This window comes from Hemicordylus capensis, chromosome 1 (assembly GCF_027244095.1).
Source record: "Hemicordylus capensis ecotype Gifberg chromosome 1, rHemCap1.1.pri, whole genome shotgun sequence".
NCBI classification, from domain to species: Eukaryota; Metazoa; Chordata; class Lepidosauria; order Squamata; family Cordylidae; genus Hemicordylus; species Hemicordylus capensis.
This window is the reverse complement of record NC_069657.1, coordinates 228,196,895-228,211,765: the sequence shown is the minus strand read 5'-3', so window position 1 is coordinate 228,211,765 and position 14,871 is coordinate 228,196,895. Positions and strand designations below refer to the sequence as shown.

The window sequence follows — 14,871 nt, the reverse complement described above, 5'->3', positions numbered from 1 at the left end:
ATTACTTAATTGCAAGAACCTGAATGTCAACATCAGGCTAAAGCACTTAGTCTCCTGTGGTTATTGTGCATTTAATAACTTGTTTCCTGATCAGACTTGAAAGAATACAAGCTATTTCTTGCTCATAACTATCTATATCCTAGTGGGATCTGCTTTTAATTGCCCCCACCCCCAAGAGTATATAATCAAGCTACAGGCTGTATCTCTGCAGGCTAATTTCACAGTAAAAAACTACCTATTAAGATTGTGATAGGATATGCTCCTTGCTTAAAATCTGACATCAACACACTATGCAGCGAGTAAGAGTGTGGCTACCAATCTGTCTATTTTTGGAAACCAAAAACAGCTGGATGGACCCAAAACATGATGGCTTACAGCCTAACACTATGGTTGTGCAGTGAACATAGATTCGCTAGTACAAGAAGGTTGTATACATGCACTAAAACATGTGGATTTTCTTTTTCTGCAAAGGTTCCCAGTAAAATATTAGAGTTGTGCCACAGTTTGCACACTTGATTGTGCAAGTGCAAATACATTTGTGCTAGCGTCACACTAGTCTGGAATGCAAGCTCCAGACTTAGCGTAAGTAGCTAGCCCAACATCCTTGCAGAAGTGCAGCGTTAATCTAATTGGAGAGGAGATCTGGTCTTATGGTAGCAAGCATGAATGTTCACTCTGGTTTGCATTTGGATGGGTGACTACATGTGAGCTCTGTCTGCTCTAACATATTTCCCTTAGGGGATGGAGCCATAGCTCAGTGGTATCTGCTTTGCATAGAGATGGTCCCAGGTTCATTCCCTAGGAGAGACTCCTGCCTGGAGACTAGGAGAGACTGCTGCCTGGAACTTTGCCACCCCAGTCAGAATAGACAATACTGAGCTAGATATACAAATAGTCTGACTCAGTATAAGGCAGCTTCCTATGTTCCTATGGCAGCCAATGTGTTAATCCATACCTGCCAACATGTCCCTATTTTTCCCTTGAATGGGGAAACAGGGACATGTTGGCAGGTATGTTAATGTTTTTTGTCTTTTAATTTTTTATTTATTAAAGGCAGAACAATACATAGTATGATATCACAGGACACATTAAAAAATACTCTTACACTTTAGCTTCCTAGAGATCAGTTCTCAGTTATTATTAAAGATCAGCAGGTACGTTAATGTCAGCTTGTGGATGCTCTGCTCTTTCACCAGACTGATTTCTGCAGAGGACATTTCATTGTGGTCTGGCCAGACTTGACCCTAAGGAGTCACAAGATCAGGGCTCGTGGTCCTAGGCTGGATGAGCTTTACATTGAACTTAATTGATTAACAGCAACAATTTGAACATTTTAAAACTGGAACATAGGCCTGTGTCAAGGAATATTTACATGTTTGACACTGAAAGGGAGGCAAGATAAGGGGAGGATACTAGTACCGATGGAATTTGTAATCACTTTAGCAGAACCAAGTGAACAAGCTAAGAGATCGCTGAAACATAAGGACAACTGGTTCCAGGCGTTTTAGTAGGTTAGTAGTATTAGTAAGTGTTTTCCTTGTTATTTTACCAAAATGTGTTCCTTCTTTATCCTTTGGCCCTGGTGCAGTGAGAAATTCACAAGGTCTGCTATTTTGGTGAAATACCAGACAGCATGCAATACTTTCTCTTCAAGCGATAACCATTTTCCCTTGCATATGCTCAGGTTTGGATGCCAGTCCCCCGGCCAGTACTCATGAACTCACCATTCCCAATGATGTGAGTATCGCATCTCAGTGCTACCTCCATACCATCTTATAAACATACTAATCTGCAAACGACATTTAGGTCATGCGGTTGTAGAAAAGCCCATTCATTAACTCCAAGCATGTCATATCAAAGTTGTGTGTCCAAGTATACTTACTAAACTTAAAGGAATGCAACAAAGGATTGGTGGGGGAGAGAGGTTGCCTTTGCTAACACAGTAATTTGGTATTTATGATATTTACTGACTGATATATCTAGAGCATGATGCCATTTTCTGTTCCTTTCAAGAGCTATAGCCAGAGATGTGGGGTGGGAGTGGAAAATTTGTCATTTCTAAAAATTCATTGGCTGACATCCACACTTGCACTGCATACATGCAGCAGTGAGAGTTTCAAACTATCGCCGTGCTGTTGCTTGAGGAGGGAAGGAGGAGCAATTTTTGCTAATATTCCCTTCCCTCTGTAGCCCACTGCGCATCACCAAATTATGTCCCTGAGGGGAGGCGTGGGCCGTGAACACACCTCCAGGGGGCAGCGGGCGGCTTCTTTAAGCGTAAACTGAGCCGGTGCTCCATGCCGCCCAGCAGCCCCCACGGTGGGGAATCACCTCCGCCACTCACCTGGCTCCCACGGAGGCGAGCCCCCGCCAGCGGCCAGGTGAGTGGTGGAGGCAATTCCCTGCCGCGGGGGCTGCTGGGCGGCACGGAGCACCGGCTCCGTTTACACTTAAAGAAGCCGCCCGCTGCCCCCTGGAGGCACATTCACGGCCCGCGCCTGCCTGAGGGTTGTGCGACCCTCAGGGACATATTTTGGTTGTGCACAATGGCTTCAGAGGGAAGATTTTTTTCCCTTTAAAGGGAAGTGAGGATTGAAGAAAATTGCCCCTTCCCCTGCTCAAGCGACAGTGCAGTAGTAGTCTGGAACTTGCAGTGTTGCACACATGTAATACTAGTCCAGATGTCAGTCATTATTTTTACTATTATTTTTACTATTATGTATATACTGCTTTTAAAAAAAAGTTCTCAAAGCAGTTTACATAGAAAAATAATAATAAGGAGAAGATGGTCCCTTGTCCCCAAAGGGCTCACAGTCTAAACACAAAGTAGGCACTGGCAACAGCCACTGGAGTTGCTCTCCCATTCTCTCATCTCTCCACATGCTCTCCCCTTGCTTAATAGTAAGAGAATCACCACTTTGAAAGGGGCCTCTTTGCCCAGTTAGAGAATAGATAACTGTTTTATAAAATTATTTAGTAACTATGATTGGATATCAATGCAATATTAGTTAAATTTGGCAGTTTCAAAGCTGTAACTAATGTTTTTCAGGTTATCCCTAGGAAGTGTGTAAGTGAGTACACATATATATTAATTAATTCATTGGGTATTCCAATAAAAATAATTTCTTTCCACACAGCTTTGAATTTGTTTCAGTATAAACTTAAACCATGTTAAGTGCCTTAATTGATTCCCCTCCCCCACCGCCACATATAAAATGTTTCACTTAATCACTTGGCTACTTGAAAAACTTTTCGGATACCCTTTGAGATTATTTGGGAAATTAATATGGTAGATGGGTAATTTTTTAAACTAAAGAAGTATGTAAGTCAAACAACATAATGAATCAGATTACAATTTAAGGCATCAGGAAAATTTGCTAGGAACATTGTCTGAGAAAAAATTAATGCAAATTTCATGCAAATGAAGAAAAATGCATGGGAAATTTTCCAGGAAATTTTCTAATTTAATTTTTTCTGGAAAATCCACATCTCTGGCTGTAGCATGAGGGGATTTGCAGCTTGCAGGCAGGCAGGCATTGGCTCGGCAGTGTCCCAAATTGCCTCCTGGGAGGGGAGGGAAATTGTCTTGCCTTTTCCGATAGTGAGATCTACGCCTAAAACATTATACCTCAAATGGCGTTGACTAGAGGCATACATTGTGAACTGATAAAACGAGCTGAGAAATTGTGGGCCTTGTTTCATGGTGGGTGGGGAGGAGGGCAATGGAAGGGGTCTTTTCCTTGGTTCAATATGTTATGTTGTGAGTGTACTATTATAAACGGGAAAACTAAGATTTTATTGAAATGATGTTCAAGTTAATATCACCTTCCCTTGCCTCAGGCTAAAATACTTTGAGACTATAACCCTAGCTCTGGCACAAAGCAGAAGGATTCCATAGTGAAGGTCCCAATGAACTAAATGAGAAAAGGGTCAGACCATCTCTAGCACTCCTTTTCAAATCACCTACTGTAAGCAGGAACTCAACATGATCTGATACAGCTTAGAAAAGTTCAGTTATTTATTTTTACTCTAGACGATTTAGGAGCAAGGAAATAAAAATGTAAACCCAACCCTGTTGTCAATCCTCATTTAATACCTAAATGTAACCCTTATGAACACTTGCATCAACACCTTCGTTTCACCCCTAAATCTGCACCTTGTGAATTCTACACCTCATGCTCCAGAAATGTTGGATACCAGGCCACACACACACACACACGCCATAATTCATCAGATTTCTAAGGAAGGCAATGAAGTAGGGAGGAGACCCTTCTGATGAAAATTCCTGAATTTTTTTGGTACATTTTATTGTAATGAAAATGATACAATTATAGAATCATAGAATTTTAGAGTTGGAAGGGACCTTAGAGGTCTTCAAATCTAACCCTGCTCAGAGCAGGAAACTGCTACAATTGCCCAAGCAGGTGATTCTGCCCCTGCCCCAATCCATCCCACTCAAAAAAGCAGGAAGGACCATGATAATCAGGCATGCTCAGCTCTCACTAATGATCTATGTGGTGGACAAGCTTGCACTGTGGCTCAGCCATGCAAATTAACAAAATGAAATGAAATTAATTCATTGCAAGAAACATAACTGGGGCAATGTATTCTGCAAATACATAAATACTCATCTGTTCTTACTGGAAATCACTTTATCCAATAAACCTAACATAGTATTTGGAAACATTACATGCCCCTAGCTGTCCAGTTAATTACACACAAACCCAGGCACACAAAAACCACCACTCGCAAAAGAATGTTTAAGCAGGTTTCTAAAAACATAAACATAAAAACATAAGCTGAACAATTAATGTAGCTGAGGAAGAGAAGATGGTGTCCCCTAATGGTACCTTAGAATATGAGTTCCCCAAGATACCCTTTACATGTTGTCTCAGCCATATAAGAGCTGCTTATCCCTTAGCAGTTCCACCACAGCTGTGGCTTGCATCTATGGGGTGGGGTGGGGGGAGACTTTTCTGGAGGTTTTCCCCCAGAACTGGCACCCTCCCAGAACAAAGGGGGGTGATTCCATGGTAAACACCAAAGCATTCAGCTCTGCCCTCAGTGTCTGAGTCATTTAGATGTTCACCCAGCCATGTGAGATCTCCTTTGGATAAGTGGCTAGGAGAATGTTTAAATTAAAGGACACCTCAGTATCTCAATAATCTATTACAAGTTTAGTTGTCTGTGAAGGTGTTGACCCCTAGATTTAGAGGCAACAACAGTGTAGTGAGGCAAATACCTTTTGTTCATTTGTATAATTTCCAGTACCTTTAAAACCAACACATGAAGTGGTCTCTATAGGAGGAACTGCCTGTGCTACAACTGCAATCTGATACAACGCCCAAGCCAGGGAGAAAGCTCTGCCTCTTGCCACAACACATAAAGCAGGGCTGGACAACCCTGGCCCTCATGCAGATGTTGGACCACAACTCCCATCATCGCTATCTATTGGCCACTGAGGATGATAGGAATTGTAATCCAAAAGCAGCTGGAGGGCCAAAATGGTACTGCCCTGACATAAAGCTACAGGAAATCTGTCACTTTCAAGACCTTTTATTTCTCCCTCTCTCTGAATGGATCACACTCTGATTCACACTGAATGAATCCAGTAGCTCTTTGTGTTGTCTTTTAGAAAAGCTTAATCTTGTGTTGGTGTATGTCCTCATTGTAGATCCTATTGTTGTATGCCCTCCCCTTTCACTGATGAAAATAGGGACACTTACCTGTACTTATAATACCCCTATAACAACAAGGATCAGCGGCCTGAGAACCAGAGAGAGAGAGAGAGAGATTACTGAAGACTCTGCAGTATGGCATATTCATTTGCTCTGCAATAGGATTGCTCAGCAACCACTTATCTCCCCATTAGGTTTTGAAGCAGAACTGCTGGTAAACTGATAACTATTTCTTATTCAAACTTATTTATACTATACTTATTATAGGATAGCTTTAATTCAAATACACCTGGTGTAGTTACTCAATAGGCAGTTATGGGGGAGGGGGCTAGTGCACATGTGTTCAGTAACAACTTTTTAAAAGCCACACCCAAATTTGAGTCCCTCCAAAGATAAAATAGAGACAGGGACAGGTGCAAAAATTCAGATAGTCACTGGTCAGTCAAGACATTTGCAGCATCAGAATGAGCCTCTTAAGTTCTGCTTAGCAACAGCTTCAAAAATCACTCCTCAGGTTTCTTTAATTTGTTCTCTCAACTGGAACAAGTAAATTGTAGAACAGATCTCGGAAAGGATTCAGTTTTTCTGCAGGTGAAAACCTCCAAAGGAAAGATCTATAGGTAGACCCAATTGATTTTATACTTTGGTGTGTTGAGTGTGGTTGTAGACAGGTGACCTGCTCAACTGAGGATTTTTGTTTGTATTGAGTGTGCTTTATATGTTTGCTAGAGGACAGTTACTACACATGAAGTGGAATCCTAAGCATGATTACCCAGAAGTAGGTCCCATTCTGGGTCCCATTATGACTCACTCCCTAACAGTAGTTCATCGGAATTCAGCCTCAGGGCTAGGGAGATGGTATTTCTGATATGTAATATTTCTATATGTCAGTGAAAAGGGCATTATCTTGACTTCACCTCAAGTCAATGTGGATCACATTTGATTTCTCCCCAATTATAACATTACTTTCTGATAATTAGTGAAGCAAACTTGCATACCTCTTAATACGTTGCAAATTGTTACAATGTGTTGGTAAAGTTCTCGCTGCTGATATCTAATCTCAGAGGTTGATCTGTGATAGAGTTGGTAAATGGATGGTTCTGCTCCTTTGGCCAGGAAGTTGGACTGGATCATTTCCAAAACTCTGATTTAACTCTGACACCTATTTAGAATAGAAGAAAATTAATGGAAATCGGAGCCATTGGGCCTAATCGTTCTTAGGAAAAGCAGACTTGTAGACAGGCAAACACTCTGCACACTTAGAAACAAATTTGCAAGTTGCCATGCTATGGAAAGTAATTCCATCCCTTCAGTAGCAGAGCTGTGTCAAGGTCGGTGTATCTTGGAGCCTAGCTGATCTTCATTTCTCAGGTCAACTGAAAAACGTGGGACATTTAACTGCTAAAGAGCAAAAGAGAAAGGCAATACAGAGGTGTTATCACACATAGCCTAACCCAGGCTAGGGAAGCCCAGCCTGGGTTAGGCTATGCGTGAGAACCACCAGGATCTGGCCCAATCCAGGCAGGGCAGCGCCGCCTAGTTTAGCCCAGCTGTTAACTGAGGTTAGGGAAGCAAGTGCTCCCATAACCCGGGCTACCTGCACGTGTGCAGGTTTGGGCTGTTTCCACCCAGCCGCACACAGAGATGGTTGCCTAGAGTGCCCATCTCCTGGGGGAATCCCCAATGCATCTCGCATGTTGATCAGTGCATTGTGGGATCTCTGGGGGTCGGGGCACATCCTCTCAGTCTCCAGAGCTGTGCACTGCTCCACTCAGCACTGCTCGTCTGGGAGTGTGGTCCACGCTCCCAGCAACACAGCAGCAATTACAACATAGCCGCAACATAGCAGCAATTTAACCAGCCTTCTCACCCGCTCGCCTGCCACCTCAGTCATGTGTATGACCTCACAGTTTCAAAAGCATCAGTTAGGCAGTCAGTTTTGCTTTAATCATGCTGGATATGAAGAACTTCCAGAAGGGTATTCTTGTTAGTCTGTTCTGTTGCAGCAAAAACAACAAAGAGTCTTGTGGCACCTTAAAGACTAATGGACGTATTGTGGCATATGCTTTGTGGATTATAGCCCACTTCTTCTAGTTCATTAATCTATTTCACATGTCTGATTAAATGTGTTGTGGTCTGCGAACTGTTCTTCTGCAAGAAGTCCTAAGGTGGCACAGGACTCTTTGTTGGATATGGTAAATTGCATTGTGCATGGGACCTTCAGACCCACTGAACTTCAGTGTGGCTACTTGAGTAGTAAAACTGAGAGAGAGGCCATTGTCAACACTATTCTCATCAAGGTGAAACTAAAGTTGTCATCAATGTCCCTATCACATTCAGATATAATACAGTTGGTACACAGGGTTGTTGTCAGCTTTTACCGTCAGAGTGGGCCTCCTATGCATTATACTTTCAGAGTTTCCCAAATAAGAGTCTAACTTATGGAATGAATACCTGCATGACTTAAACAAGGCAGGACACCTGCTGCTTCTGACAGCTAGTTCCTTCATTAGACCCCAGGGCTAGTCAGCTGTAAATCTAGGAGTGAGTGAATCCTGGAATTATTCTTGGAATTGCCATTGACAAATGTGTACTATTCACAGCTAGTACAAATATCTCCCTTAAATTCATAGAATAATTTGTTTCCCATCGAATTGATGCAGGATTGTAATTGATCCAGGCCAATAATTTTAATGCAGCTGAACTCCTTCATGAATGATTGCTCAGAATCTTCATACATGCAAAGATTCTGATGTAGGAGAGGAGAGCTGGTCTTCTGGTAGCAAGCATGACTTGTCCCTTTAGCTAAGCAGGATCCACCCTGGTTACAGGTGAATGGGAGACTAGAAGTGTGAGCACTTTAAGTTATTCCCCCTTAGGGGATGGAGCTGCTCTGGGAAGAGCAGAAGGTTCCAAGTTCCCTCCCTGGCTTCTCCAAGATAGGGCTGAGAGAGATTCCTGCCTGCAACCTTGGAGAAGCCACTGCCAGTCTGTGAAGACAATACTGAGCTAGATGGACCAATGGTCTGACTCAGTATATAGCAGTTTTCTATGTCCCTATGCAATGCAAGAAGTTGCCGTTACACTTACAGCTGAAAAAGTGGGGAGGAAGTCACTCTCCCCCTCCTGCCGGACGCTCATGGTTACAGAACGGTTTGTGTGAAGGGGCAAGTAGTACCATACCTATGATGACTGTCACCCCCCTGAGCAGCAGCTGGATTGCCTGTTGTTGCTGTTCACAGAAGCATCGGCCACCACGGTTACAGCCCTTCCCCCTTCACACAAGTGGCTCCATAATGGTGAGTGACGGATCCTGGTGGAACTTCCTCCCTGCTTTCACAGCTGTATTTGTTAGCCCCACAAGGGTGAGTAATGTCCAGAGGGCTAGTTTTAATGTCAAAACTGTTGACTTTAAACAGAAGTAGTTACTTAATTGAAGTATTAAGGGACTCCACATACTCCCTGATGCATCCTTTTGAACTAACAGAAGACAATTTGAAAGTTTAACATGATTATTCTTCATTATTTTGTCTCCTATTAGAATTCAGCAGTATGTACTATTTAAAAACAAATCAGTTTATTCTATCAGCAGTTCAACATGCTAGTCTCAAGTAACTGAGTCCCAAGTACCAAGAATATCCATTAGTACTGAAATTAATAATAGGCAGACATTTTTCATTTTGTAGGAGCTCCGAGTTTGTTTGAGGCTCCTTTGTTATTCCTGGGACTGAGGCTATGACTTTCCCCATCTTGCTAGCCTTCTCTGGTTACCCTTCTTTGCTATAGGCAGAGCACTCTCTAAGCACTATCCAAAGTGCTTAGAGATAATCTTGCAGATTCAAGAACCAAAAGCCATTATCGGATCTAGCAAGAACCTCTTTAAAAGTCATGCATGGGTAGATAGCTCGATCCTGCCAACAAATAATAAAAGCTCAGCATAGGCATTACATGGGTGTGTTTTTAGACCCAGAAATAGAGTGGAATTTGATTTATATATGAGCATGACTGAAGAACCAAGTGGCTGCTATACCAAAGTTAAGCATTATTATCTTCTTTTTTTCTTTATTTCTTTTTTTTTTTTTAGTAAATTGAAATATTAGTACCCACCTTATTGCCCTGAAAAATAAAATAGCAGGGCCTTGGTAGAAAAATAATAATAATGAGGAAAGGGAGGTGAAATGAGGAAACACAGATAGTGTAAGTAAAGAATGCTTCAAATTCATCTCAACTCAGGTGATATTGTGTATGTGAAAACATCTGATCCCACTAGTTGGTACCAACTCCTTACGAAGCACAGAAATGTAGTTTATATATTTGTTTCATTTTTTTATTCCACCCTTTCTTCAAGGCACGTCAAGAAGTCCCCTATTTTTTCTTCACAACAACCCTGTGAGGTAGGTTAGGCTGTAAGATAGCTGCTGGCTCAAAGTCATGCTGTGAGCTTCATGGCTGATTGTGAATCTGAACCTGGGTATCCCCAGTCTTAATCAGACACTGTCCACTGCACCATACTGGAAGTTAAGAGCAATGTTTCTTTCAGTTTTTCCCATTAATTTTGTTCATCCTTTGATTGCTTTATATTCCATTTTTGTAGCATTAGAATCAGAAGAAAGCACTCACAAGGAATTATCTGATCTACCCCATGACAAAACTGATCAGAGTGTACATTATTATTAATTAAAACTAGGAATATTCAATCAAGTAATTTGTAAGGACAGTTAATGCATGTTTTCTTAAACCATTTCTGAGGGTGAAGAATCCTGTTAAACTTCTGTGCTCTTAATATTTTAATTAAACACACCTATGCTTTGGCCTACCTATAATTTGGAGTCGGTTCTTTTTGTTCAAAAGGGTCATCAGTCTGCCAGAGTATTTTGCTTGGGATTTACTTGACCAGTCACAAGATATTTTTCCCCTTTGTTTTTTGGTTTCCACCTTCCCCTGCTTGTTTTCCACACTTGAAACATTTAATTCATGACTTTGCATTGGATGAAGACCCCTCTTGATTATGGACTTTCTGGGGGAAACTAATGAACAACTAGGGAAGAAGAACCAATGACCTTCTCACCCCATCTTACATGCACCAGCCCAGTTCTGCTCCATGCTGTTGTAGTCTATCTAGTAAATTTTTGTGTTTTGTTGTTGAGAAGTTTGTCCCAGGGTGATCCTATAGAGCAGGGTTTCTCAATGTGTGGGTCCCCAGATGTTATTGGACTTCAACTCCCATAAGCCCCAGCCCCAGTGGCCTTTGGTTGGGAATTATGGGAGTTGAAGTCCAGTTACATCTGGGGACCCACACGTTGAGAATCCCTGCTGTAGAGAGTGTTGGGGGTGGAGTCAGAAAGGAGAAGGGAGAGGAAGGAGAAAATGGAGTTGTTTCTGAATAAAGCCTTAGTTTAAAAAGACATAAGATTACTTTGTCTTTGCGAGGGAAGCAGCTATTTCCCCGGTACTCAGTTCAGAGAAGCTCCTGCTCCAGGCCAGTTGTGACAATTGTGGAATGGGAGATGGAAAGCATCACCACTTCTCTTCCTCACAGCCCTTTCCCAGCTACTGCCCCTGCTTCAACAAAACACGGGAAGGGAGAGGCCAGGATACAGGCCCCTAAAATCACCTCAGCCCACAAAGCTATGCCCACATCTTTGTTCCTTTCCAGAATGACCAAGAGATACTGGTCCTTCATAGATATGATAGGCCTATGAACACCTCTCTTGATACACTGACACAAGGCAGAAGGCTTTCATGCCAGTAAGAAGCCTGGGTGAAATCACCTAGGCAAGAATGCAGGAGAGTAGAGTAAAACCCCTGCTAACTGGGCAAAGAGGCACCTTTTACCGTGGTGATTCTCTTTATTTAGCAGGGGGAGAGTAACTGGCCCTCTCCACCCCCAGCACAGTACTTCCAGTGACTGTTGCTGGTGTCTATCTTATGTTTCATTTTAGAATGTGAGCCCTTTGGGGACAGGGAGCCATCTTATTTATTTATTATTTCTCTGTGTAAACCGCCCTGAACCATTTTTGGAATAGAAATCGAAATAATAATAATAATAATTAATAAATAATAAAGCTCTCCTGAGTAATTCAATGTTCCCACAATATTAAATCAAATTGAACAAAAACAAGTGCTTTGAAATATCTTGCAAGCCCTGTAGGGTTTACTGCTCACAGTCTGGAGGGTTTACTGCTCACAGCCCCTTGAAGATGTTTCCCCTGTACTTTTTCTTTCTAGCTAATAGGCTGCATAATCGGACGCCAAGGGACCAAAATAAATGAAATTAGACAGATGTCTGGAGCACAGATCAAAATTGCCAATGCCACAGAAGGCTCATCAGAACGTCAAATTACCATCACAGGAACCCCAGCTAACATCAGCCTTGCTCAGTACCTCATCAATGCCAGGTGAGAGCTGCCAATTAAGGTCCCATTCATACTCCCACTCAGTTTTCATGACCAGTAAAAGAAGTGACCAATTGGGCTAAAATCAGACAGTGACAGACACATTTTATATTTACATCAGATGCCTGAGTTTTCATGGGTGATATAAATTCATCTAATTTGTGCAACTATAATGAACAGGTTTGTTGACATTAATTTGATTTCCTAATTCTAACTGAAATCAGTTACTATTGTGACTCCATACAAACATTTCTACTCATATCTTGTACATTCTTTGGTTTAATTTAACAGGAATTTCTCTGCTATTCTCTAATATAATTTCTAATATGTTAATTTCTCTTAACATATTGAAAGCCATATATATTCAGTATTGAATATTCTTTCCCATTAATTATTTTGATTCTAAACAGTGAAGTGGTTTTGCATTTCCTACGTATTTTTATTTTAGTCAGGCATTTTTCTGAATGAGGACAATACTCACAAAATAGCCTTGTAAAAACAACTGAACAAAACATAAATTAAAACTATTAGTAGTTTATAGGAAGTTGCCTTATACTGAGTCAGACCCTTGGTCCATCTAGCTCGGTATTGTCTATATAGACTGGCAGTGGCTCTCCACAGTTAGGAGAGGGTGCTACTATGTGAAGAGAAGATGTGTTTGACAAAAATTGGTATGACATCAGAGGCAACAAGAATTAGTTTGATGAAATTATTGGCAAACCCTGCTACATGAAGAGAATTCTGTTAAGTAGGGAGTATGACATGGAGTGAGTATGATGTGGAATCCTTGTTTAAGCACTGTTGTTGTGTTTTATTCCCCACCTCCAACTTCTCTTTACCTTTGTCTATTCTAGGCTGACGTCTGAGGTAACTGGAATGGGTGCACTCTAATTTCTACTCATCATCCAGCATCCTGCATCATCTGACCCTACTGACACCTCACCCAGCTTCTATTGCCTCTATATTATTGCTTCATACACACCCCTTTATCTCCTTGGATACTTTTCTTTAATAGCAAATATATGTATATAAATATAAATATATATATACATGGATATGTGCACACATACCAGTTCTTTTCTTTATAAGTTGCATTCTGTGCTCCTGATTTTCCCCCCTGAATTTTTTATTTATGCTCCAGACAAATCTGTATTCCAGATGTACAATGCTAATTATTTTAAACAGGTTTTGCTGGGGTTTCCCTTGGTAGGATTTCAGAAGAAGGTTGGTTTTCTTAGTCCCTGTTTAGCTCTATTTAGCGAAGAGCTATCTTATCTTTTTCATTTTAAATTTGTTTGCAGCACCTGCAGTAGTACTGAAATTGGCCTCATCTAGAACAGTGACTGCTTTGCAATAGTTATTTCTCTCGATTATTCCATTGCTCCTTCCATTTTTGAACCCAGCTTGTCCTTGACTCTTTTTAAAGCATTTGACTCTATGTCCTAAGAATGTGGCATGGCTTTCCCCATGTAATGTTGGAAGTAGAACATGTAGGAGCCAAGGAACATAAGCAAATGATCCCCATTGGTTCTCACATGGTATATGCTGCTTCCAGTATGGCAGAGCCAAGCAAGCCATTTTCATTTTCAAGCAGAGAACAGGGGGAATCCCTCTTTTTAAATTTAGAAATGGGAATGGAGATAAGGAAATAAAATGAAAGCGTGGCAGGGACTGCTGAAAGCATTCTTAAAACAGCAGCCCACAGACTTTTGGACTCAGCTCAGGAAGCTCCAGTCTCTGTGAGCCTGCTGTGTTTGCAGTTGTTTGTGTTTAATAAAGTCTGTGCAGCTCTGCTAGTAACAAGCTCTTACTTTGGTCTCTGTGTTCTCCTTCTTGGTTTCCTTCCCCTGTCAGCTTTTTGTATCATTGACCTCTACCTCTTTCCTAATTTTCATTTTGTTTGACAAGAATGGGTCAGTTTTAGACAATACTCCAACAGGCTCCTTTAACTGCATGGGCACATACACCTCCTCCCACCACTTGTCACCTTATCATGTGGGGGGCGGATCATCCAAAAGTCCCTCATGTGATTCAAGTGCTACTTTAAAGTACCATTTGAACCACACATAGAGGGTTGTTCAGACAAACCACCCTCTACACAATTAAGTAACAAAGCGACAAGTGTGTGTGAAGAGACATGAGCACCCACACGCCTTCCGCTGGGGGGATCAATGCACCGCACAATGCACCCACAATGCACCGCACACTTGCACACGAGTGCGCGGTGCATTCCTGGGATCTCCCCCACACACAAACACACACCGAGTGTGCCCACCACAGCTGTTCGCAGCCACAGCTGGCACACAATCAATTGAACAAGGTTAACGGAGCACTTGCTCCATTAACTTGGTTTAAAGGAGTGGCTCCATAAGCAGGCTTGCCACAGGGAGCCACATGGCTCCTGGCAATTTTCATGAGCTGCAGAAACCAGGTTGGGCTCCCTTAGCCTGGTTCCTGCTGCTCGTTAGAATAGCTTCATTATGCCATCCACCCCGATTCAAGATGGCGGACACATGATCATCTGAGGCACAAGTGAGCTAATTGTGGACTGTTTAACTGATTTGTAGCGCAGTGGGGAAATGCTTGACTAACAAGCAGGAGGTTGCCAATTTGAATCTCTGCTGCTGCTATATTGGGCAGCAGCGATATAGGAAGATGCTGAAAGACCATCATCTCATACTGCTTGGGAGAAGGCAATGGTAAACCCCTCCTGTATTCCACCAAAGAAAACCACAGAGCTCTGTGGGCACCAGGAGTCGAAATCGATTGGACAGCACACTTTACCTTACCTTAACCAA

General features: G+C 41.9%; 1 protein-coding gene across 19 annotated transcripts in view; it reads left to right on the top strand.

The window, feature by feature from the left end:
• Positions 1–13,883, top strand: part of PCBP3 (poly(rC) binding protein 3) — a 114,443-nt gene extending 100,560 nt beyond the window's left edge. For 16 of the 19 annotated variants that reach the window (XM_053286235.1, XM_053286237.1, XM_053286241.1 and 13 more), the window contains 3 exons: positions 1,685–1,737; positions 11,907–12,076; positions 12,928–13,883. In XM_053286235.1, the coding sequence (XP_053142210.1) occupies positions 1,685–1,737; positions 11,907–12,076; positions 12,928–12,964 (260 nt within the window). In that variant the 3' untranslated portion in view covers positions 12,965–13,883. Of the gene's footprint in view, positions 1–1,684; positions 1,738–10,026; positions 10,073–11,906; positions 12,077–12,927 lie in introns of those variants that run through there. The other 3 variants (XM_053286246.1, XM_053286250.1, XM_053286251.1) reach the window with 3 other exon arrangements.
• Positions 13,884–14,871: the final 988 nt, after the last annotated feature.